This window comes from Pinus tabuliformis, chromosome 8 (genome assembly GCF_031772625.1).
Source record: "Pinus tabuliformis cultivar Carrire ecotype Pingquan chromosome 8, CPIR1, whole genome shotgun sequence".
Taxonomy (NCBI): domain Eukaryota; kingdom Viridiplantae; phylum Streptophyta; class Pinopsida; order Pinales; family Pinaceae; genus Pinus; species Pinus tabuliformis.
The window spans coordinates 1,400,363,492-1,400,386,881 of NC_142294.1; the positions used below are offsets into that span (position 1 = coordinate 1,400,363,492).

The following is a 23,390-nucleotide window of genomic DNA, read 5'->3' on the forward strand; positions in this document are numbered from 1 at the left end:
TCAGAATCACATGTCAGGATTTCAATGTTTTGGTTTATATCACTAACCAGGACAGCTCCATTGACTTCATTTGGAAACAAGGAAGATGAGTAATCCCACGAAGCTTCTTTATGTCTAGTGGTTTTCAACATAAACATCGTATTCTAAACATTAATGCTTAGTGTAACAATATTGTAAATTAGCTCCATTGTTCAAAATCAAAAATAAAAATCACTAGTAGTAAGTAGTCATAGAGGACATTTGAAAATGGTTTGCACAAATTTCAAGAGCAAAAGGAATTCCGGATCTCGAATAGTCAAGAGTAAAAGTGAGTAGAACCTTTTAACAGTGTATAATATGCTGGAAACTTATTGTAATGGTAATTGAATTTTCTTTCTACTGTTAAAGAAGGTTGAGAGTTAAACATTGTGCTACAGAATGCACCAGCCTAGATCCATCCTTAACATGGACTTAACAAATGCCAAGAGAGACTGAATAACTTGAAATGCAAATGTTTACTCAAATTTTTGTATTCTAAAAAATTATGCACCTCGCAGGATTTAATGCACCTTCGGATTTAATTCCTTTTTAATTGATAAATGTGGAGTTTAAATGGGCATAGGCTTCTTTATTATTTGAATCATGGACTTAACAAATGCCAAGAGAGACTGAATAACTTGAAATGCAAATGTTTACTCAAATTTTTGTACTCTAAAAAAATATGCACCTCGCAGGATTAAATTCCTTTTTAATTGATAAATGTGGAGTTTAAATGGGCATAGGCTTCTTTATTATTTGAATCAGGCAGATAATCTCATTTTTTTATAACTATTATATTTGGGCAATGTATGTTGATGTCAACACTCATTATGTTACACACCCCATACTGGGCTATATAAAGACTCTGAACAAACGAAATTCTATCTCTAACTGAGATATTTCATCCTTGATTGCAGATGCACCCATCTAATTTTCAACCAAAAATCTTTTTTACTCAGGGAATTCAAAAGATAGTTGACCAGTGTATTCATATTGGATTTAATGACACCGACAACTTCCAATCATAGCCTCCAACTAACTAATCTCGCCGTATAGGACTGAAATTCGGATAATGTTGCTGAGCCGTATCGTAAAGAGTAACCGCATATACAAGCCTTTCTCCTGTGCATCAAAACATAGTTAAAACATTTCATATCGTAAAGAGTAACCGCATATACAACCGTTTCTCCTGTGCATCAAAATATAGTCAAAAGATTTGATATAAAAAGTACGAGTATTCAAAACTCCACATAAATGTAAAAACCTCTATTCCAGAATTAGGTGGAATTACCAGATAGGACTGAATCAGCGGGAAATATTCACTTCATTTCATTTCCCTTCACTACTGACATAAATGGACAATTGGCAGTATGCCACTGGTTTACATCGAATTCTGATTTATTTATTCCGACTGCTGGAGCACTACATGAATAAAGAATTCCTGTAGCCTATCGATTGTGAAAATTAACAATGGAAAAAATGACAGGGGAATGCCCCCTCTTCAGGCTTTAGGGAAAACAAATAAAGAACAAATTAACACTATTCTACAGTGGGCCCTGTTGTGTCAGCTGTTATGCTCTTCCCCACAACAACTCTATCTTAAAATAAACGAGCTATCACGGGAAATCAAATATATGGCAACCCCCTTCTTTTGTGAATTTATCTTTTTGTCTCTGCATTCTACTTGAGACTGGAGCACTAAAATTCTTGACCCTACTGAGGGATCCTCTGTAGAAGACTCCTTAGTAGCAGTAGTATATTGAACATGCTGTATACAGCGTATGCAGATAACAAGCTGAATGTCTGCCGGGAGATTTGGGACAGAATAGCAGCTATGGTTCATCAAATCCTTGTATCAGATGCAGGGGTTGATCCATGGCATAAAAAATGTCCTAACCTTTTTTTTGTTAGCTACCCTGAATATTTCATTTTACTGTCAGCTTTACATCAATAACAATTGTCATGCTATGATACAGTTGCCTCCAAAATGTCACCTCCACATTATGTCGACTCAACAGGAAGAGATGGACCTTTGATTTTCAGTCTAACTTTTAGAGAACCTTCTTTTCTTTGATTACTCTGCACATCTGTAACTTTACTCACAGCATTTTGGCCTATGTTACTGCTGCCCCTGGGAGTGCTCCCAAATGTGCTCTCCATTGAATTTTCTAGCTTGTGGCATTCAGTTTCTGGTAACGTTCTGTTTGAATCTCTGTAACCCTGCAAAAACAGTTCTTATTAATTGGTCTAGTCTAACAGGCATGTTAATACCCAAAAAATAAGCATGTGTTGTACATAGAGACACGTGGCATGTCTGTGTAATTGAATTGTATACACGTGCACAATCATTAAGGCAATGCAGAAAAATAATAGTTGAAGTAAGATGCAAGGTAGTTTGAGGATGCTCCTAATACCTGTATACAGTAAAAGAAAAAGGCATCTCAAATTTATGTCTAAATCAAAATGGATATCAGTGGCAATCCAACAGCAAAGTTATAAAATTACATCACACAAACCGTATGTATGTGGTCTGGTTGATAATAACATAGCGGGTCCTTAAATGACACAAAAATTTGAACATTGAATTCCATGTACAAAAAGATATAACTAAGAAAACACTAAAGCTCAGTCAGATCATGTTCTGTTAAAAACAATCTGAGCGCATGGATGAGGTTTTGCTGTATGATTGATTCTAGGGCCACAGCCTATCATCTACCCTCACAGCGATAATTTTCATAATACCCTATCCAAATCATAACCCTAGGCAGTGTTCTGTAGCAGAGGCTCTCGAAGAATGCCAACTCGGGCTATGCAGAGGGCCAACTAGTAACTTCGTATATCAAAAAAAATTCTGGTAAATTGTCAAGTACCATATTAGCTCAAGGGACATTTCTGCTAGACTGTAAGACCAGGAAGGAAGAAACTCCACAATAAGGTGTTAGGGTCAGACAAAGGACACGCATGTTCATGATTATGGTGGTGATATCTGAAAAGATGAATTTCCTTTTTGTTTGTGAAAAAGGAGTCGTACATTATAGAAAACCAATAACGTGCAGAATTGAGTGGCAGAAATTTGCTTCACCTCCCCAACCAGGCCATTGGTAACTCATGTCAAACATTCCAGTAAATGTTGAAGTATGATAGAACCTCAAGGGACGTTTCTGCCAAACTACAACACCAAGAGATGATGTTGACTGGTTTGAGAGGAAGGAAATTCAACAATAAAGTGCTAGTGGCAACTCAAGGAGGGAGAAAGAGATCATAATAACGTAGTGGTATTTAAAGGATCCAATTTTTTATTAAGAAAATTATGCCTACTTCATATAAAACCAATAATATACAAAATTAGGTGAATGGCAAAAATTTGCCAGCCCTCCCCACCTAGGCAAACAGGGCAAGCATCTCTAAGCTCAAGGGACATTTCTGCTAAATTGTAAGACCAGGGGGATGATATCAGCAGGTTGAGGAAGGAAATGCAATGAAGTCTTAGTGTCAGTCTAAGGAGGGAGCCCAAAGTCCATGAATGTGGTGCTATGTCAAGAGACACAATTTTTTGTTAATGAAAATTGAGTCATTTACTATACACGAACAATGAAGTGCAGAATAAGAGACTAGCAGAAATGTGCTTCCCCTCCCCACCAGGGACTTAGTAGCTCATATGTCACAAAGAATTCAGTAAATAGTGAAGAACCAAGAGAGCTCAAGGGATTCTTCTGCCAAACTGCAAGACCAAGACAATAATATTGACCGTTGGAAGAAAAGTTTTGCAATAAAGTGTTAGCAGCCACTCAAACAGGGAGAGTTCCTCGAATAAAGTGATAATATTTCAAGGGGTCCAATCTTCTTATTATGAAAAATGAATCTTGTTACCCACCCAAGTGGTTAACCCCTAGGAGAAAAAATATATCCTATTTGATCAGACTTCCAGCCAGCAGCCCTATGGATGATTCATATATAGCTATGCCTCAAAGCTCTCCACATATTGTCTCAGTCAGTGCTATTCATCCATCTAACATACTTCTCAAAGGAAGCTGGGTCATCTATTATAAGGTAGACTAACCATTTTTCTAATCATGTGCTTTCATTTAATGTTAATAGCATTCTAAACTGAATCATAGGTTGAGCTGGATGATTGACCACTCTTGATTGTATTGTTCCCATGCTTCAGCTAGGAGGTTACCCCTTGCCCCTAGTCCAGTATGACATTCCATGAGGCCTTTCCACTTGGCAGGAGGGGCACAAATAGGAGGCGCTTATTGATATAGCGTGCCCAATGTAATCCAGACTTGTCACTTTCCATCAGTCCCTTGTATCCACCTCCGTTCTTTCAGTTTATGATCATTTATCACCAAAACCTGCACCCTTTATCCTCATCTTTGAGTAGGGGGCCCAGAAACTTTGTCCTCAAAAAGTTGAAGCAGCTGAAAGAAAGATTAAAACATTTATAGCCAAAAATAAAATAAAAGATAAAATGCAAAAGATGGTTGAGACAATTAAAGTGCATGGACAAAAGCCTAGCGTGAGCTCTACCACCCCCCTCCCCCCCCCCCCCCCAACACCATTAGCCATCACCCAGTTCCTATCATGTCATGCTCTATCAGAATAAAAGTAACTTATGAATGAACAATAAACCACTACATCTTTAAGGGGGATTGGAGAGTATCGGGCAAGCTGGTTACCCAAGCTATGCCAGAAAAATAAGAAAATCACTGAATAAAAGGCACACCAGAGGGGTGGCAAAAATAAGCAGAGGAAAAGGGTAACTCAAGCCCCCATGATTGCTACATCTTCATATCATTACACTCAAGATGTTGGACCTCAAACAATTAGTACCAAGGCAATGGCATCTTCCCCATTCCATGTCCACCTTTATCACATGCACCTATGGATTGATGTGTCTTCCTAGGAACTGTCCTTCCCCTTGGGGTTGGAAGCACCTAATAGGGCTATTGAATAGCCATCCCAAAAATAGGTGTGGTAACTTGCTTACAAATCATCAGCTAGAAAGACATTTGAAGGCAAGGCTTGTGTGAAGTATTTTGATGCCCCTAGCATTAAATATGGTCCACTATGATACTTTTATGGTTTCTTTACCTAATGATGTTGATCTCACTTGATCTTGAGGGTATGTCTCAAGCAGTTTCTCCCAGATCCATTGGATATCCCTTGAGGGATGTCTGACATTTCTACAGCGCATTGGAAATGACATCTAACCCAGTCATGAGAGCACTTATTACCTTGCAACCACAACATTGGCCCCCCTCCCCACCCCAACAGAGATGAGCATTGGCCTTTGAGGAGCCCTCACATGGATGTATGACATCTTCTACACCTCCAAATGCTGAAACGCCGAGTACAGAGGCTGAGACATTGCCAGGATTGTTTATGTGCCACAAAGGACCCATGACACCCCCAGGTTGGCCTTGCACCTTCTTGATAGGTGTTGCCTTGTTCCTAAGCTCAAATGAGGATGATGATGATGATGGTTTCTTTACCTAACGATGTTGATCTCACTTGATCTTGAGGGTATGTCTCAAGCAGTTTCTCCCAGATCCATTGGATATCCCTTGAGGGATGTCTGACATTTCTACAGCGCATTGGAAATGACATCTAACCCAGTCATGAGAGCACTTATTACCTTGCAACCACAACATTGGCCCCCCTCCCCACCCCAACAGAGATGAGCATTGGCCTTTGAGGAGCCCTCACATGGATGTATGACATCTTCTACACCTCCAAATGCTGAAACGCCGAGTACAGAGGCTGAGACATTGCCAGGATTGTTTATGTGCCACAAAGGACCCATGACACCCCCAGGTTGGCCTTGCACCTTCTTGATGGGTGTTGCCTTGTTCCTAAGCTCAAATGAGGATGATGATGATGACTTGAGATGCTTTGGGAGAGCTGGTACACCCCTTCTTGGTGATGTCAATGCCCTAGGTTTGCAATGTCACCTTTGCAAACCCTAGAGTGATGACATGTACACTCTTAATGATGACATGCGGCGACATGTGGCGACATGCGGCTTCAGGAGTTGTGGCTTGATGATGCACCTTTTCATGGTGTGATGAGATGACTTGGAGTGAGGGGCACTCTTGGACCATTGTTAGCACCTTGCTTGACAGAGACACTCACTTTGTGAGGATGACGTCATGTTGGAGAGCCTTATTCCCACATGCATTGAGTGAAAAGGGGCAATTTTCTTATCTTTTATCATTTTGAGAGACATCTTATGGGTTGGTATATGACCTTTTTGAACTTCTGAACACTGAAACTCATGATTTAGGGCTTCCCCACCTAGGCAAGGAGGGCAAGATTCTCTATCTAAGCCTCTATATAAGCTAATGCGAAATGTTTTCCAAGAAGATGGAGCTTAACACTATACTACTGTCGAAGTCATCAGTGATCCACAAAATGAATAACATCTATATTATAAAAATCTTACTTAAAAAACACAAAAGGCTTCCCTACAACTCACCGACAATAGGAAAAGTATCTATCTACAACAGAGAACAAATCAAAACTCTGAGCCACCTTTTTACATAACCACAGGTCATCAAAAAGGGCTCCTCCCCAATGAACATATCTAAAAAACATATCAGGTTATATTTATTGAATCTTGTTCCACAAGTATACTGCAAACTTCCACCCTCAGAGATGTTAGGATGTCCTATTTTATCTAGTGAAATTATGTTTGAAGGCCAGTACTTGACAGAAAATCAAGCATACCTTGAGTTTGAAAGGACACAGGCTATTCCAAATTTACTGGATTCTGTGAAGACATCTAGTTTCTGGGTCACTAACTTTCCACCTTATATTCAGCTTTTCCACCACATCAGCTTCAGATCTTATCCACTTACACACAGCAAATGTATCATACAAAATGATAAACAATTAAGCCATGACACTTGTGAATTCCAAAATCAGCTGCATTGCAAACCAGTCTGCAGATGTAACAGGACACCTAATCCCACTTTCTGTGCATAGCTGCTTCAAGAGATGCCAACTACCAATAGGCTTAAGAAAAGAATATAAACATTATTCTATTTGCCAATTGCCAATTTACTAAATTCTGTGAAGACAACAAGTTTCTGGGTCAATTTACTCCCTAAGTCGCAACCTCTCCACAAGCCATAATCATTCCATGAGAGATTTCTAAAACTACCTGCCATGCCTTCCAAATTCACATTGTAAAACCAATGAGCCATGACACCTACAAATTTCAAAATCTGCTGCATTGCAAACCAGTCTACAAATGTAACGGGACCTCTAATCCCACATTTCATGCGTAGCTGTTTCAAGAGATGCCAATTAACAGGCTTAAGGAAAGAATAAAAACATCATTCTAATGCCAATTGCCAATTTACTAGATTCTGTAAGACATTTTGTTTCTGGGTCACTATCATTCCACCTCGTATTCAGTTTTCTTACATCTGCTTCAGGACTAATCCACTTATACACAGCAAATGCATCAGAGGCCATGCTCATTCCAAGAATGACTTCTAAAACTACCTGGTGTGCCTTCCAAATTCATTTTAAAATCAATGAGCCATGACTCCTATGAATTCCAAAATCAGCTGCATCGCAAACCGGTCTGCAAATATAACGGGATTGCTCCCCAGCAAAAGTGGGTAACCCATTGGAGAAAAAATTTCTTCCCATTGGTCAACAAGCCAGCCAGCAGCCCTATGATGATCTACAGATAGCTTTACATCAAGCTCTCCACCTATGCTCCGGTCAGTACTCTCTCCCATCTGGCATGCTTCTCAAAAGAAGATGGGTCATCTATCAGAAGGTACACTAAACATTTCTGTAAAAATGTGCTTTCATTTATTATTTTGGGCAATGTTGCACGACTCATACTCATATAGGACTCGTCTGGCTATTGACTCAACAACCCATTTAAGACTCAAGAATGACCCGTATAAGACTCGGCCTCCATTTTCCCTTTCCCTCCACATGATCTCCAAAAAAAATAAAAAATAAAAAATTGAATTTTGAGGGTCTCTACAGGTCTTATGTGGGTCATATGCGGTTCTTCATAGGTTCAATGCGGGTACCCAAGTTTTAAGTGGGGTTTAGGCGAGTACGGGTAGAAACTGTGGGTTCTATGCGAGTGATCCGTCTCGCTATAAAACCCGTCAAGACCCGCGGGTACTCGCGGGTCTTATAAGAGTCGTGCTACACTAGTTTTGGAGTATATTAATACAGATCACAGACCAAGTTGGATGATTGACCACCCTTGATTGTCCCCTTGTTCCCATGCTTCACCTTGACAATTATCCTTCCCCCTAGTCTAGTGTGACCTCCCCTAAGGTCGTTCCTTCAGAAGGGGCACTAATAGGAGGCACTGGTTGATATAGCATGTGCAAGATAATCCATTCTTGCCACCTTCCATGTATCCCTTATTATCCACCTCAATTATTTAGGTTAATTGTCGTTGGTCATTGGGATTGGCACCCTATATCCTCACCTCTAAAGTCAGGACCTGAAAATTTGCCCTAAGAGGTTGATGCAACTGAAAGAAAGAAAAAGCATATAAAACCACAAATAAAGAAAATGAAAAATGCAAAATATATATGGGTGGGACATAACAAGCAAGTGGGCAAAAGCCAACCTCTACCCCCCTCATTATCCATCACTCAATTCCCCAGCATTTCATGCTCTATCAAAATAGAGGAACTCATGAATGTCCTTGTTGCCCACCAAAAGTAGGCACCCTTAGGAGAGCCTTGCTCCTATTCATCTTCTTCAAGTGGCAGCCAGCGGCCCCTGAGAGCCACCTCGTAGCTGATGTGATGTGTCGTTTTATCTCTACTCCCTGCATCATTTGCATGTTTCCTCACCCATTTGTCGAGAGAATATGATAGAAGGTGGTCAATCCACTCCAAAAGGTATGTTTTTCATCATGCAATTAGGTGCTTATGCCTATTTTTCATTTGGGCATTTTTGGGCATGGATTATTGGGTGACTTGGAAGAAGGAAGGGCTTTGACCATGGTTTTGTTCTCTCACTTTAGATGGGGGGTTAATCTTCAATCCTAGTCCCATGTGATCTCCCCTAAGCCTGTGGCCTTAGGAAGGGTACTACTTGGGAAACCCCAATTTTGGTAGCGCGATCTCGTTTTCCTGTTCCACATTTTTTCACTCCCCTCCACACCTTACAAGCCCTATTTCACCATTTCCCTTCTATGGTTCCACATGACCATTGGGTCCACAAGGCACTAGCACACCGCCTCCCCTTGGCCACACATCTGGATCGGTCCTGTAAACGTTGCCCCAGAGGTCTTATTTTGTGTAGCATGATAAACTGTGAAAGTGATGTCATGTTTCCATCACTTGTCAAGACAGTAGAGTTTGGCCTTATGATTGTAAATCATGTGTTGCAGTGATGATGTGTTTTCCATCACTTGTTGAAGCAACAACGATATTTCGGCCTTGTTGTCGTAGTTGGAGTATTGTGTCCATCTTGATGTAAACTTGACCACCGAGTATGTCTTATAAACTCGTGGCAAGTGTGGGACGCTTAGGTCATTAGTTGGTCATGCAAGTCAAGCATGTAAATTGCAAAACAATGTACTACAGGTTGCAGAGGTGGCAGGTGTCGGCTCATCGCTTAAGGCTCCAAAGAACAAAGGTGACGAAGATGGAAGCGAGGCCTTTCAAGACGCTTGTGATGCAGACAAGGTACAGAAAAGTTGCAGGTTGTTTTTCATGCTTTTGGAAGACCAAAAGCTCCTCAGTGGGGACGATTGATCCAAGTGGCTCCAGAGACACACACAGGACAAAGAGGGCTTATGAAAGCTCGAAAATCAAAGTGATCAGAATGTTTTCGAACCAGGACCAGAACGTAGATCTCGTCGTCCTGATTGTGGCAGTGCGAACAGTTCGTCAATCCGAGCTCGTATGAGGGAGACCGAGCCAGTCAAAGTTTTCGTCAAAGTTGGGCTATGGGCCAGGTTTAAGTATCCTACAATTTGACCGACCCCAAGGCATGAAACCTAGCTCCTGAAATCGGTCGAAATTGTGGCCTCGTTAATTTGCCTTATTTTCTAAAGGTTGGAAAATCTTCCCTGTTTTTATTAAAATCAAAAACATATATATATTGTGGTGGCGGGCCACCACCCCCGCCACCCCCAAAAATATTTCATAACAAAATTTTATTATTTATAAGGCCGACGTGCCATGACCCCTGCTGGCCTAACCACAACACAAAACAAATTATTAAAAGGTTGGGTGGGCGGCCATGACCCCGCCACACCCTTCTCTAATGTTTACCACCATATTAAATGGGGTGTGCACAGGCCACCTCCGGTGGACCCGGCCCACACCCCCAAACTTTAAAAACTATGCCATATATATTAATGACGTGGCCGATGGGAATTGAACCCACAACCGGCGAGTCCACCAGCCCCGCCCACACGGCGGCCCCACAATCAAAGCCACTCCAAATTTAATGGCCCAACCCAAAAAACATTAACACTATAACAGTCACGGTATGCCACCTAAACGCGCCCCCAACGCATAACAAACCATGTAACTGTTGGCACAAAAAATCCACGCATGTTTTATATTTTAAAAACTAACGACCATTTTTGCAAGGCAGGGGGTTTTGAAACCATAAACTCCGCCTGCCTAGTCTCCTCTGTCACCGTTGGGCCACAAAGCTCGACGTTGATATTTCCGCCGGGAAATTTATGAGGAACCAGGAGCGCGCATGGAAAACGACGCAGAGTCATTTTTATTTTTAATTTTTATGCAGGTGGAACCATGACTGAGCAAGATTTCCAGGAGGGTGAAATTTTTTGCAGTGTCCAAATTGGACAAACTTTATGTGGATCTTACACCTCTCAGCGACACGAACCCAATGGCGCGGTTAGTTCCCTGATCTGAGCAGCCGATTTGCAGAGGACCCGGAGGAGGGAATCTTTGAGGAATCTAGGGGAAATCTAAAAGATTCCTTAAGCCCCAGATTTTCACTTTCTCAAAATTCAGAAATTTGACAGTCGATTTTGCACTATTCGACACCACAAATCTGATGGTGTGTTCAGATTTTCCATTTGCTCATTTTATTTTTCGGCCACTTTTCTAAGTGGAGTGCAGGTGTCAGCATTCATGTGCAAGCAGCCATTTCCATGAGATTCGACGTGCGACCAACTTCAGCAACTTGACATCCTTCTTCAGATGGCCCCTGGATGTGAGGTATATGCAATGTGTTCATGTACTTCCTTTGCTATGCATTGTGCTGCACAGATCCTTGTTTGATGCTTGATGTGGGATTTTATTTCTTACTCGTTTTCATGATTTCTGCTTGATGTGATGCAGAATCATCTGCGTGATGTACTTGTTGTCATGATTCGTCATGTTTTGTTCGAGATCCCTTTGTCGTCATGTTTATGGGTACTCATGTTGTCGCCATGTATGTTTGCATTGAGATCCCTTTTATGCCACGTTGGCGGGATGATCATCATGCATGAGTTTTGTGTCATATTGATAGGAGTTTTGACTGAGAGTTCCTGTAGCAGAACATCTCTTGGAGCCACTCCTGCGTGAGGGCACTTTCCTTGTATGATAGCGACATCACCTCTTATGTACATCATCACTATTGACAACACTTAATGCAGCGGCCTACACCATCTTGACACCGGGGCCCGAAGACGTTGTCCCTCCTGGACGAACTCCATTATCAATGGCTTATGTTTTCATGTGTTGATGATTGACATGTTCCTCTTCTTTACCGCATGCAGATGTATTCACTTACATTCTTTTAAAAATGCAATTTAACACGTCACGAAAGTAAAAGGTCTTGGAAGGGTCCTTTGTCACACCCGGACCTAGATCATGCACTTGGACTAGTATGCCCCCAACTGGCTAGCAATATATACGAGTTTTGGCAGTTGATCTAAGGCCAAGATGAAGTTTGTCTCACTATTGAGACTTGGGAGGGCTAGCACCATCCTTCGAGCCCTCAATGTCGGAGCAGATACAGGATATTCTACCACCAGGAGACCCATGAGACTTTGTTCCCCAAACACAAAATCGGAGTCCACTTGATGATTTGCATGAATGTCTAGGGGCCAACCCCTAGTAGGTCATTTATGGAGCCCTCTTGAGTCACTTTGGCACAAGGAGAGCTCAACACATGCCTCAAGAAGGCCCATACAGTGATAATGTTAGCATTTTGGCCCTCTTATGGGTTTATCTTTATGATTTTTCATTGGTTGTGGTTGGCTTGTGACCACAAATAGCTTTGCCCTCCATTTGACAACTAAGAGGGGCTTCTAGGCTAAAATTAGACTTGATAGATCATGTATAAATAGATGAGAGCCCATTTGAGTTTCTCATCATCATCACACTTGGATTGGATCTCTTGAGAAGAACTCGCACTTGTTTCTTTGGTTATTGGAGAATCTTTTGGAATGCATTTTGACATTTGGAGCTAATTCGCATTTCTTCTTTGGAATTATTTCTTGGACCTTGGATGGATATATTGCATGTCATCTTGTAAGTGCTTATTGTTGATGGAATTTTTCTCTTGAATTTGTTTAATGTATGGAATTGTTGCTTCTAGGATGTGTTAATCGTGCCCTAATTATTGAAAAATAATTTTGTAAGGTTTCTAGTTGAGTTTTGCATATGTTATTCAATGTATGGCATGTAATGAATGTTCCTAGTGGAGGAAATTCTTGAACTCTCCATGAAATTCCATTATCTTTGGAGTGGGTAAATGATTAAACATGGTACCTAGGGCATAATTTTAAGCCTCCTTTGAGATGATTTAGCTCATCTTGAACATCCTAAGACTCCATATGCCCAAAGGACAAGACACTAATCCAAGTCCTTGGTGGTCATCTCTACTTTTCATCCAAATTTTTCCTCTTATAATTTTGTCCTTTTAAGGCTAGGACGAAAATCTAGGGCTTGCAACGAAATTTTAGGGAGGAGACTTTTTGGGAATTTGAGAGGGGAGGAGGCTTTTTGGGAATTCGAGAGCCTAAACATCAAGCTTAGGCTCTAAGCTACCTATGCTCCAAGTTTGGTGGGCACTCACTCGAGTTTCATCTATAAAACCTCTTGCCTCATCCATAAAACCTCTTGCCCTAGGTGTTGCTCCAAGAGGGAAACTCTAGTTTCTTCTCCCTCAACTTGGGGACTTCTTTGAAAGTTGTATGAGCTTAGTACTTGTTGAAGTATATCTCAAGAAGCCTTTTCTCTCAGGCCTTGACCTTGTGAATACCTATTACCATCGAAAAACCTCAAAACCCTAGGTCTTGTGCCTTCTTTTCTAGGGCTTTTCTTAGAGAGTGATTTGCTTCTTTGAAGCCTTGTACCTTTATTGAGCCTCTCTTTTGAATGAGCTCTAGCTTGATCACTTCGTGCCCTATACCTAGCATATCTATTCTAAGTGATCTCCTTCCTACCAAGACTCCTCCCATCGGTGAAAGTCCATAAAGAGCAGGGGACCTTGGCTGTGGTGACAGTGGGCCATTGTCCCATTGTTAACACCTAGTCTAGCTCTTTGTCTTATAGGCTTTCCCTCTCTAGGGCCTACTAGATTTTGTGGTAATAGGCCCTGTTGCCCAAAAGTTCAACCTGCTACCCAAAATATGCCCAGAAAGTCACACGTGTGAAATCAAGGAAAGAGAGAGAAATGCTAGAGATGAAATCGTCCTTCTTCTTCTTCGCTAAGATGCCCAGAATATCTCGTCTTGTGAGAGGTCAAATCGTGCTTTGTGGAGGAGGTCGAATGCTCTAATATATAATGTTCTGCCTATCCGAATGGGTCTCTTCACTGGGGCCGACTTGACTAGAAGGAGGATTGACTTGACTTGAAGGAGGGTTGACTTGACAAGTTTGGAGCCAAGAATTCAAATTTCAAAATTTTACTCTTTTGAAACCGACATGTAGAACATGTCTTACATTAATCTTTTCAAGGGCTAATCAATAATAATGACATGAAGAACATGTCTAACATTTTCATTATATATTTTAAGGGCTAGAATATAAATTATGAAGACCGACCATAGCTACGAAATTCAACACTCCCGACAGGTACTCCAACCATTCTTGCAATCACTATGTTGTTGCACAAAGTATCTAGGCACTGCGATAACGCTCGGAGTAAGGGTTGTCACTCTAATCCTTACTCCATTTAGACTCTCTCCTAGACAAGTCAAGGGGGGTAGTCCCTAAGGTGAATGAATGAGAAAAACCTGTGGAACACAGGCTCTAGGAGACTTAAAAATGGACAACTTGACGAATGTAAATGAGTCTTGATTAACTCAGATGAATAGATTAAATGCTAATGTAACCAAGACACGACCACAAGATAGAAATGATTATAGACCAGTGCCTTTATGTTCAATTAACCGTAGATTAAGTAAAAACAAGTTATCCAGAACAATTTTCCAATATGTGACGAATAGTGACAATCATGAATGATCAATGTAAACGCCCAAAACTGCAATATGCAAGAGATTCTAGATTTAAAATAATTTTCATTAATGACCCAGATCTAGAATTAATTTTCTCCTATAGCCAATATAATTTAAAACATTTATCGCACCTTGACCATAGAAAAATCATGAAAATTGCATTTAATCACCAAATAACACAAAGGAACTTTAAATTAGAATTTTAATTATTCCTTAGGCAATTAGTCGAATGAAGAAATCAAAATCTTTTAATGTGAAGGAATCAAAGGGATAAAAATTAAAAAAAAAAAATAATGGGCCATTGGCCACATTAAAATATTAAATGTTAAAAGTGAAAGTGCAAATCCCTTTTTAATTTATTTTATTCCCAATCCCAAAGTCACAAAAAAATTTAAATCTTTTTAGTTTTTTTTCTTTTAATTTTTTTTAGAATTTTTAATTTTTTTAATTTTTTAGATTTTATATATATTTTTTTTTTAATTTTTAAATTTTCGATCAAAAATAAATAAAAAAGGAAAAAATCAAATGTCAAAAGATTATTTATTTTTTTAAGTTTTCGAAAAACATAAAAATAAACTAAAAAGAAAATAAATGAAACCCAAAATAAAATATCGAATGTTAGAAAACCTAAACTAAACTAAATAAAAATAATACCTAATCTAAAGTATACATAAAACATGAAAAAACGTCAAATGCGTTAAAATCTAAACTCTAATGAAACATAAAAAGAAATCAAGTCTAAAAACCTAATGCATATACAAACCTATGAAAAAAAAAAAAAATATATATATATATATATAACGAAGGAAAGTCGTATTTGATTGTTTTGTGTGACTGCAAGTAAGCGACAATGAGCAATTGGACGACGGTAGACAGAGAGGAGGGCGAGCGAGGTTTGCACGACCGATTAGAGGCAGCGATGGAGTCGCGGGGGTGAATGGAGCAGCGAAGAGGGACGGATAGACAACGAGGAGAATGCTAGTCAAAGAGCAGCAGAGATGCAGGTGGTCAATGGACAGTGAGATTTATTGCAAGTCGAGGTGGATGGGACTGCGAGGGGATGGACTGACAACTTTGGAGAGGCCAACGGACAGAAGATCCAATTGATGCGGAAGAAGGGAAAGACGGAGAGGAGGGTTGAAGTTACGACGCAGGGGGTTCAACAGCATTTGAGAATCAGATTTGAGGCAGCGGATTGCAGATGGACGCGGAGCTATAGCAATGGGTTTTGATGGTAAATGCAAGTCCAAACAGAGAAAATGGAGACAAGCATAGGCAGTGAGAGGGTTAAAAAAAAAATCGAATTTTGTAACAAACCCAAAAGCCCAGGGAGAAAATAAAAAAATCGAACAAATGATAGCCAGAAAACCTCAGATATTTTGATTAAAATGTCAAATTCTTTTGCTTCAGATTTATTTGAAACCCTTATAAAATTTTCCAGTTTTAAAACCTTTTGAAAACCTTGGACTGCAAAAATCTTTTTGAATAAAATCCCTGCAAAATGATGTTGATGACCCTCAGAGATCCAGATCTTACCCTCGAGGGCCTAGATCTGGACTCTTCACAGATTTCTTCCTCAGATCTGTCACTGCAAGACAACAAAAAACACAAACGATATATACAATGATAAAACTAAAACCCAGCAAAACCCAAGTCAAAAAACCAAAAATAATTACAAATCTATGCACAGGAATGGAAGATCTATCAGATCTGAGGAGTGCGAGTCCAACTCCGCTCCCAAATCTAATAATCTGAGGCTCTCAACAGCCATATTTATCAATTTCGCACATTAAAAATAATAATAATAATAATAATAATAAATTAAAAATAAAAAAATAAAAAATAAAAAATAAAATGAATTTTAAAGGAGGTGCTTAGCTCGAAACCCTTCATGCATCACTAATAAAAATCTTATGATAAGCCTAAGATCAAATTAAGCTGGTCCAACTAAAAACTTCCCCGAACTCCCAATGATCTAAAAATCAAGATTCTCCTACAAAACTCAATCCAACCATCAAAATAGAGCGAGGAAGTAATAAAATTCAGATAAATAGAGATACCTGCTATTACATTCAAAATTTAAATTATCACTTAAACCTCAGCGACTGAGCAAGATACTGATACTCAAATCACTCTTCAAAAGCTATTATCAATGGCTAAAAAAATAATTAAACATGAAAAACGATACATCTTTCAGTATTTCCATGAAGAGTAACACGAGCAAAGATTTACCCCAAATTCTTTCTTTATTATTCAAAAAAAAGATTACACGAGAGCTTTTCGCTTAGCACACGCCTCAAAGATCGGATATATTGACTGACAAATGACTTCCTATTTAAAGATAAATCCCCTAACAGCTAGTTCGAGTGATCCTCGTCAAAACAATCTCGACCGTTGACGAGGATCAAAATTTCTTTTAATCTCATTCGTCGAAATTTTAAATTCTTGAGGAAATTCGAATTTTTCAATTAAATGCATTTTAATTAATTCAAAAATTAAATTTTTGAATTAATTTTCTCAAAATTTTGACTTTAACTTAACCCCAGGGATCAAATGCTTAAAATTTATCAAAATAATTAATTTACCTTACTCCCTAGACCTCTTAAAATTTAATTTTTAAGAACCGACAAATTTTGCCTTTGGAGAATTTAAATTCACCTAAGACCTAGAATTAATTAAATTTCTGGCTTAGGATTTTAATTCATTTTTGGTCGGGAAATTTAATTAATTAACCTAGGAGGGGATAAATTATTTTTCCAACCATCAAGACACTTTACATTATGATTTTCATATTTTTTACATCATAAGAGGGAAAATCCATTTGTAATAGACCCCCATAGACTACCCATTTTTGCGACACAAATATAATCCAACAGACCAAGCAATTTGTAATAAAATAACCTAACCAAATAATTAGGATTATTCCCAAATCACTTTTACATAGGCTCAATCTAGAACACTAGGACTGGCCTAAGATCCCAGTGACAAAATCCATTCCGGCTTTGGGGTAAGACTGAAAGAAAACTCTACCAACCATCCGAGAATGGGTCGGTGACACAAAAAACCTCCCGGAATGTAGATTGTCACCAGAAAAGTAGGTTTACCTAGGCAATTACATACATGACAGGGATCTGCTAAGATTATTTACATCATATACATGTAGAATGGGTTTACATTATAACATAATGATCAAGTTGATGATGATAGCTGGACGACACGAACACATCGATCAGACGATAGGGTGTATTGCTATGGGTGGTTGACACGTAGTGGTCAACACGTGCTTTCATTTAATGTTATGGGCATATTGATATGGATCACAGGGCAAGTTGAATGATTGACCAATCTCTAGTGTATCCTTGTTTTCACAAATCACTTGGGAGGTCAGTGTTTGACTCTAGTCCAATGGGACTTCCTCTAAAGCCTTAGGGTTTAGGAAGGCCACTACTAGGGAGGCACTGATTGATATAGTGTGTCCAAGGTAATCCATTCTTACCACCTTCCATCTCTACTAATTATCCATCTCCATTATTCATGACTCTACCAATTATCCATCTCCATTATTCGTGTTGGTAATCATTGGTCATTGGGATTGGCACCCTATATCTATTATCCACATCCTTGAGTCAAGGCCCAAAAACTATGGAGGTTGATGCAGCTAAAAGAAATTTAAAAGAATACAAAGCCACAATGCAAAAGATGGTTGGGCTAATGTTTAGCACATGGAAAAAAGCCAAGCATGAACTCTACCCCCCTCATTAACCATCAACCAATTCCTCGAAGAATTTAATGCTTCATCCAAAAGAACAGAATTCTTGAATGTCCCAACCCTGATGAGCCAGAAATTGTTACATTTTAAAGAGGTATTGGAAAAGCATATAGTAAGCTTGGGCTCCTAAGCTATGCACCAAATAAATACAAATCATTAAAGTAATAGGCACACTAGAAGGGTGTAAAAAGCAAGTCAATGAAAGGGGTAACCCATGCAACCATGATTGCTCCCTCCTTGTATCATTACACTCAGGATGTTGGACCACCCCATTCGTTGGTCACATGACAGTGGCACATTCCGTGAAGTTTCTCCCACTCCATGACCACCATATCACACATATTTATAAATTGATGAGCTAACCTGGGACATGTCACTCCCCTTCTAAGTTAGAAACACCTAATAGGGTTTGTTGTCGCACAAAGTGTCTAGGCACCGCGACAATGCTCCGAGTAAGGGTTGTCACTCTAATCCTTACTCCACTCTGTTTAGACTCTCTCCTAGACAAGTCAAGGGGGGTAGTCCCTAAGGTGAATGAATGAAAATAGCTTGTGGAACACAGGCTCTAGGAGACTTAAAGATGGACAACTTAACGTATGTAAATGAGTCTTGATTAACTGAAATGAATAGATTAAACATTAATACAATCAAGACACAACCACAAGATAGAAATGATTATAGACCAGTGCCTTTATATTCAATTAACCAAAGACTAAATAAAAACAAGTTACCCAAAGCAATTTATAATGTGGCAAAGCGACGATCATGAACAATTAAGTGTGAATGCTCAAAACTTTAACACGTAGGATATTCTAGATTTAAAATAATTTTCATTAATAACTCAGACCTAGAATAACTTATCATTCTCCAATAGTCAATGATTTTAAAACATTAATCGCACCTAACAATAGAGAAATCACTGCCACGAAAGAACACCAAGGAACTTTAAATTTGAATTTTAATTATCCCTTATGCGATTAATTTAATGTGGCAATTAAATTTTTTAATGTGACCAAACAAATAAAAAAATCAAAAGTAATTAATTAAATTTAAATTTTTATGGGCCATAGGCCACATAAAAATTAAAAAAAAATAAATGTGAGGGCTTAAGCTATGCTTTTGATTTATTTCATTAGCAATCAAAGTCACCAAAAAAAATTGAAATTTTTTAATTTTTTAGATTTTTAATGTTTTTTAAATATTTTTTGAATGAAATCAAAAATGAAAATAAAAAAATCAAAACACAAAGTCATAAAAATGAACCAAAAAAAAAAAACCAGAACCCAGATATACAAAAATAAATAAAACCCCAGAAACCCAAGTCAGAAAACCAAAAAAAATACAGATCTATGCACAAAAATGGTAGATCTATCAAATCTAAGGAGTATGAGTCCAACTCCACTCCCAGATCTAATAATCTAAGGCTCTCAATAGCCAGATCTATCAATTTTCCACACACAAAAATTAAATTTTTAAATTTTAAGGAAGTGCTAGCTCGAAACCCTTTGTGCATCACCAATAAAAAATCTTATGAGAAGCTCGAGACTAATTTTACTGGACTCCTCAGAAAACACGAATTGGGAGTTAGATGGTCCAACTGAAAACTTCCCCTAACGCCCGAGGATCTAAAATCAAGATTTTCCTGCAAAACTCAATCTAGCCATTAAAAATAGAGTGAGAAAATAATAATAAAACTCAGACAAATAGAGATACCTGCTATTACGTTTAAAATTTAGATTATTATTCAAACCCTAACAACTGAGCAAGATACATGTACTCAAATCACTCTTTAGAAGCTATCATCAATGGCTTTAAAAAAATTATGCATGAAAACAACCCATCTTATAGTATTCCCATGAAGAGTAACACCAGCAAAACTTAACCCCAAAGTCATTTATTATCCAGAAAAAAGATTACACAAGAGCTTCTTATTAAGCACACGACTCAAAGGTCAGATGAATCGACAAACAAATGACTTCCTATTTAAAGATAAATCCTCCAACGGCTAGTTCGAGTGATCCTCGTTAAAGCAATCTCAACCGTTGATGAAGATTAAAATTTATTTTAATCTCATCTATCAAAATATTTAATTTTTGAGGAATTTTGAATTTTTTTAATTAAATGTATTTTAATTAACTCAAAAATTTAATTTCCCCAACATTTTGACTTTGACTTAATGCCAGGGATCAAAGGTTTAAAATTTATCAAAATAATTAATTTGCCTTAGCCCCGGGACCTTTTAAAATTTAATTTTTAAGAACCGACGAATTTTGTCTTTGGAGAATTTAAATTTACCTAGAGCCTAGAATTAAGTAAATTTTTTGCTTAGGATTTTAATTCTTTTTTTGCCAGAAAATTTAATTAATTAACCTATGGGGGGATAAATTACTTTTCCAACCCTCAAGACACTTTACATCATGATTTTCATATTTTTTACATCATAAGGAGGAAAACCCATTTGTAATAGACCCTCACAGACTATCCATTTCTACGACACAAATATAATCCAACAGACCAAACAATTTGTAATAAAATGACCTAACCAAATAGTTAGGATTATTCCCAAAACACTTTTACATAGACTCGATCTAGAACACTAGAACTCGCCTAAGATCCCAGTAACAAAATCCATTCCGACTTTGGATTAAGACTGAAGGAAAACTTTGTCGACCATCCGAGAATGGATCGGTGAGACAAAAAAACTCCTAAATGTAGATCGTCACCAAAAAAGTAGGTTTACCTAGGAAATTACATACATGACACGGATTTGCTGAAATTATTTACATCATATATATGCAAAGTAGGTTTACATTATAACATGGTGATCAGGCTGATGATGATAGCTGAACGGCACGGACACATCGATCAGGCGCTATCCCTTTTGCGAAAAAAAAGGGTGCACTGCTATGAGTCGTTGACAAATAGTGGTCAACAGAGTTCTTGACCTAATCATCCCTAACATAAGTGGGGTAACCTGTTTACAAATCCTGATCTAGTTAGACATTTGAAGGTGAGTTTTGCGTGAAGTATTTATGTGCCTCTAACATTATAACATGGTGATCATGCTGATGATGATAGCTAAACGGCACGGACAAATTGATCAGGGGCTATCCCTTTTGCGAAAAAAGGGGGTGTACTGCTATGGGTCATTGACACATAGTGGTCAACAGGGGCTATCCCTTTTGCGAAAAAAGGGGGTGTACTGCTATGGGTCATTGACACATAGTGGTCAACAGAGTTCTTGACCTAATCATCCCTAACATAAGTGGGGTAACTTGTTTACAAATCCTGATCTAGTTAGACATTTGAAGGTGAGTTTTGTGTGAAGTATTTATGTGCCTCTAACATTAGATATGGTTCAATATGATTCTTTAATGGTTTCATGTCCCTAGGGAAGATGATCTCACTTGATCTTGAGACGTTTTGTTCAGGAATCATCATATATGCAGTAGAAATCCCTCAAGGGGTAGCTTCACTCTTATTTAGCACCTTCCAATGGGTTCTTTGCCCTGTTCTTAGAGAAGACTTGACTTTGTAGCCTCAACATTGCCCCTATGAGCATTGGGTCTTGAGCGGCTTCCACATGATACTACACCTTTTCATGAGCCTCCAGATGTTGAAATGTTGAGCTTGAAAGTTTGGGCATTGCACTATTTGATGATGTGCCCAAATGGACCCAAGACACCGCTCGGCCGGCCTTGACCCTGTTTGATGGACGGTACCATGTTCTGAAACCCAATTAGGATGGTTATCACTGAGATGACTTGGGCGGGCTAGCACATTAGACATCCCTCTTTGACGCCCACGTCACTCCCACATGCATAAAAAGAATGGGATAGGGCCTCTTTTGGATGACATCATGGTGAAGGAGGCACCTTTTGGAGATGTACACGTGCACTTTGGGATTTTCTTGGAGTGAGGAGCAGTGTTGGACCTTGGCCTCAATTCCTTGATGCATTATTACCTACTTTGGAGGATGACATCATGGTGGAGACCATTTTACTCTCATGTGTGGGTCATTTTTGGCATTTTGTTATGTTTTAAAGCTATATCAAGGTCGGCTTGTGACTTTTGGCCTAGTTGAACGCTCAGGTAAACTTATTGTAAAATTAGTGAAATAGGGCTTGGTTACCCTCATATAAATAGAGGGGAGTCTTATTCACTCACTCATCATTCATAATCACACTTCTCTCTCTTTGGAAGTGTTGCATTAGCTTGTTTTCTTTTCTACTTGGCCACGATGTGATTCTATGGTGTGACTTGCTCTTGGATAAGGATTTTGCTTTAGGATGGTTTCTTGGGATTGAAAAAAGAGATTCTTGTGGAATTCTTGTAAGTTTATTTTTTATTCTATATTTTGCATGTTATTTTATGTAAATTATGGTTTTTATTGAGCCATGGTTAAAATCGCTATACCTATCTTAAAATCTTGATTCCTTATGCTATGCAAAATTGTTTTCATTGAATCCTTCAAGAGAACTCTAAATTGTGCATCTCTTGAACTTAAAATCTCCCCCTTAAGGAAGCCACTAAGGTTTGTAAAAAGAGGCTTGAGCCCTCTCACCCTCTTCATTAAGGCCATCTCCATTGAATTTGCCCTAGGTAACTCCATTGCCCATTTAGATCAAGGCACTACTCTAGCTAGTGGTAATCAATCTCTCTTCTATAAACATTTTCTCTCTCTTCTTTCTAAAATTCTAGATATCTAGAGTTAGGGTTTCCTTCAAATATTGCTAAAAAGTAATTCTGCTTGATGTGTTATTGCCCTTTTAGTAGGGATTGCATTAAACCGAAGCTGCAGGAAACATTGGAGAAAGGTCCGTTTCCAGCCGAAAACAAAACGGAAACGAGGAAACTTGTACCGTACAGCCTGAAAATGTGTTTCCGATTGTACTAGCCCGTTTCTTGAGAAGGAAACATGGCCAGTACAACCAAAAACGTGTTTCCAGGTCGTAAGACAGAGTTTCCTCTTCTAAATTGATTTTTTCTTGTATTTTTTTATTTTTTATTTTTTCGCTTCTAATTTTTTATTGGGCGACTAAAATATCTTTTGGATGCCTCATTTTCATCCTTTTACTTAAATTTTTAACATTACCATGAAATGACTCAGGATGTTTGAGAGTGGTTTCGCCCTCATTGGATTTCATATGGAGAAAGTAGAATTTTAGA

The 23,390-nt window shown here is 38.6% G+C and overlaps 1 protein-coding gene across 9 annotated transcripts in view; it reads right to left on the reverse strand.

Moving 5' to 3' along the window:
• Nucleotides 1-958: 958 nt before the first annotated feature.
• LOC149240789 (lysine-specific demethylase JMJ13-like) overlaps nt 959-23,390 on the reverse strand; it is a 32,979-nt gene continuing 10,547 nt past the window's right edge. For 7 of the 9 annotated variants that reach the window (XM_089373825.1, XM_089373824.1, XM_089373822.1 and 4 more), the window contains one exon: nt 1,474-2,238. In XM_089373825.1, coding sequence (XP_089229951.1) covers nt 2,020-2,238 — 219 coding nt within the window. In that variant the 3' untranslated portion in view covers nt 1,474-2,019. Of the gene's footprint in view, nt 1,141-1,309; nt 2,239-23,390 lie in introns of those variants that run through there. The other 2 variants (XR_016246546.1, XM_089373828.1) reach the window with 2 other exon arrangements.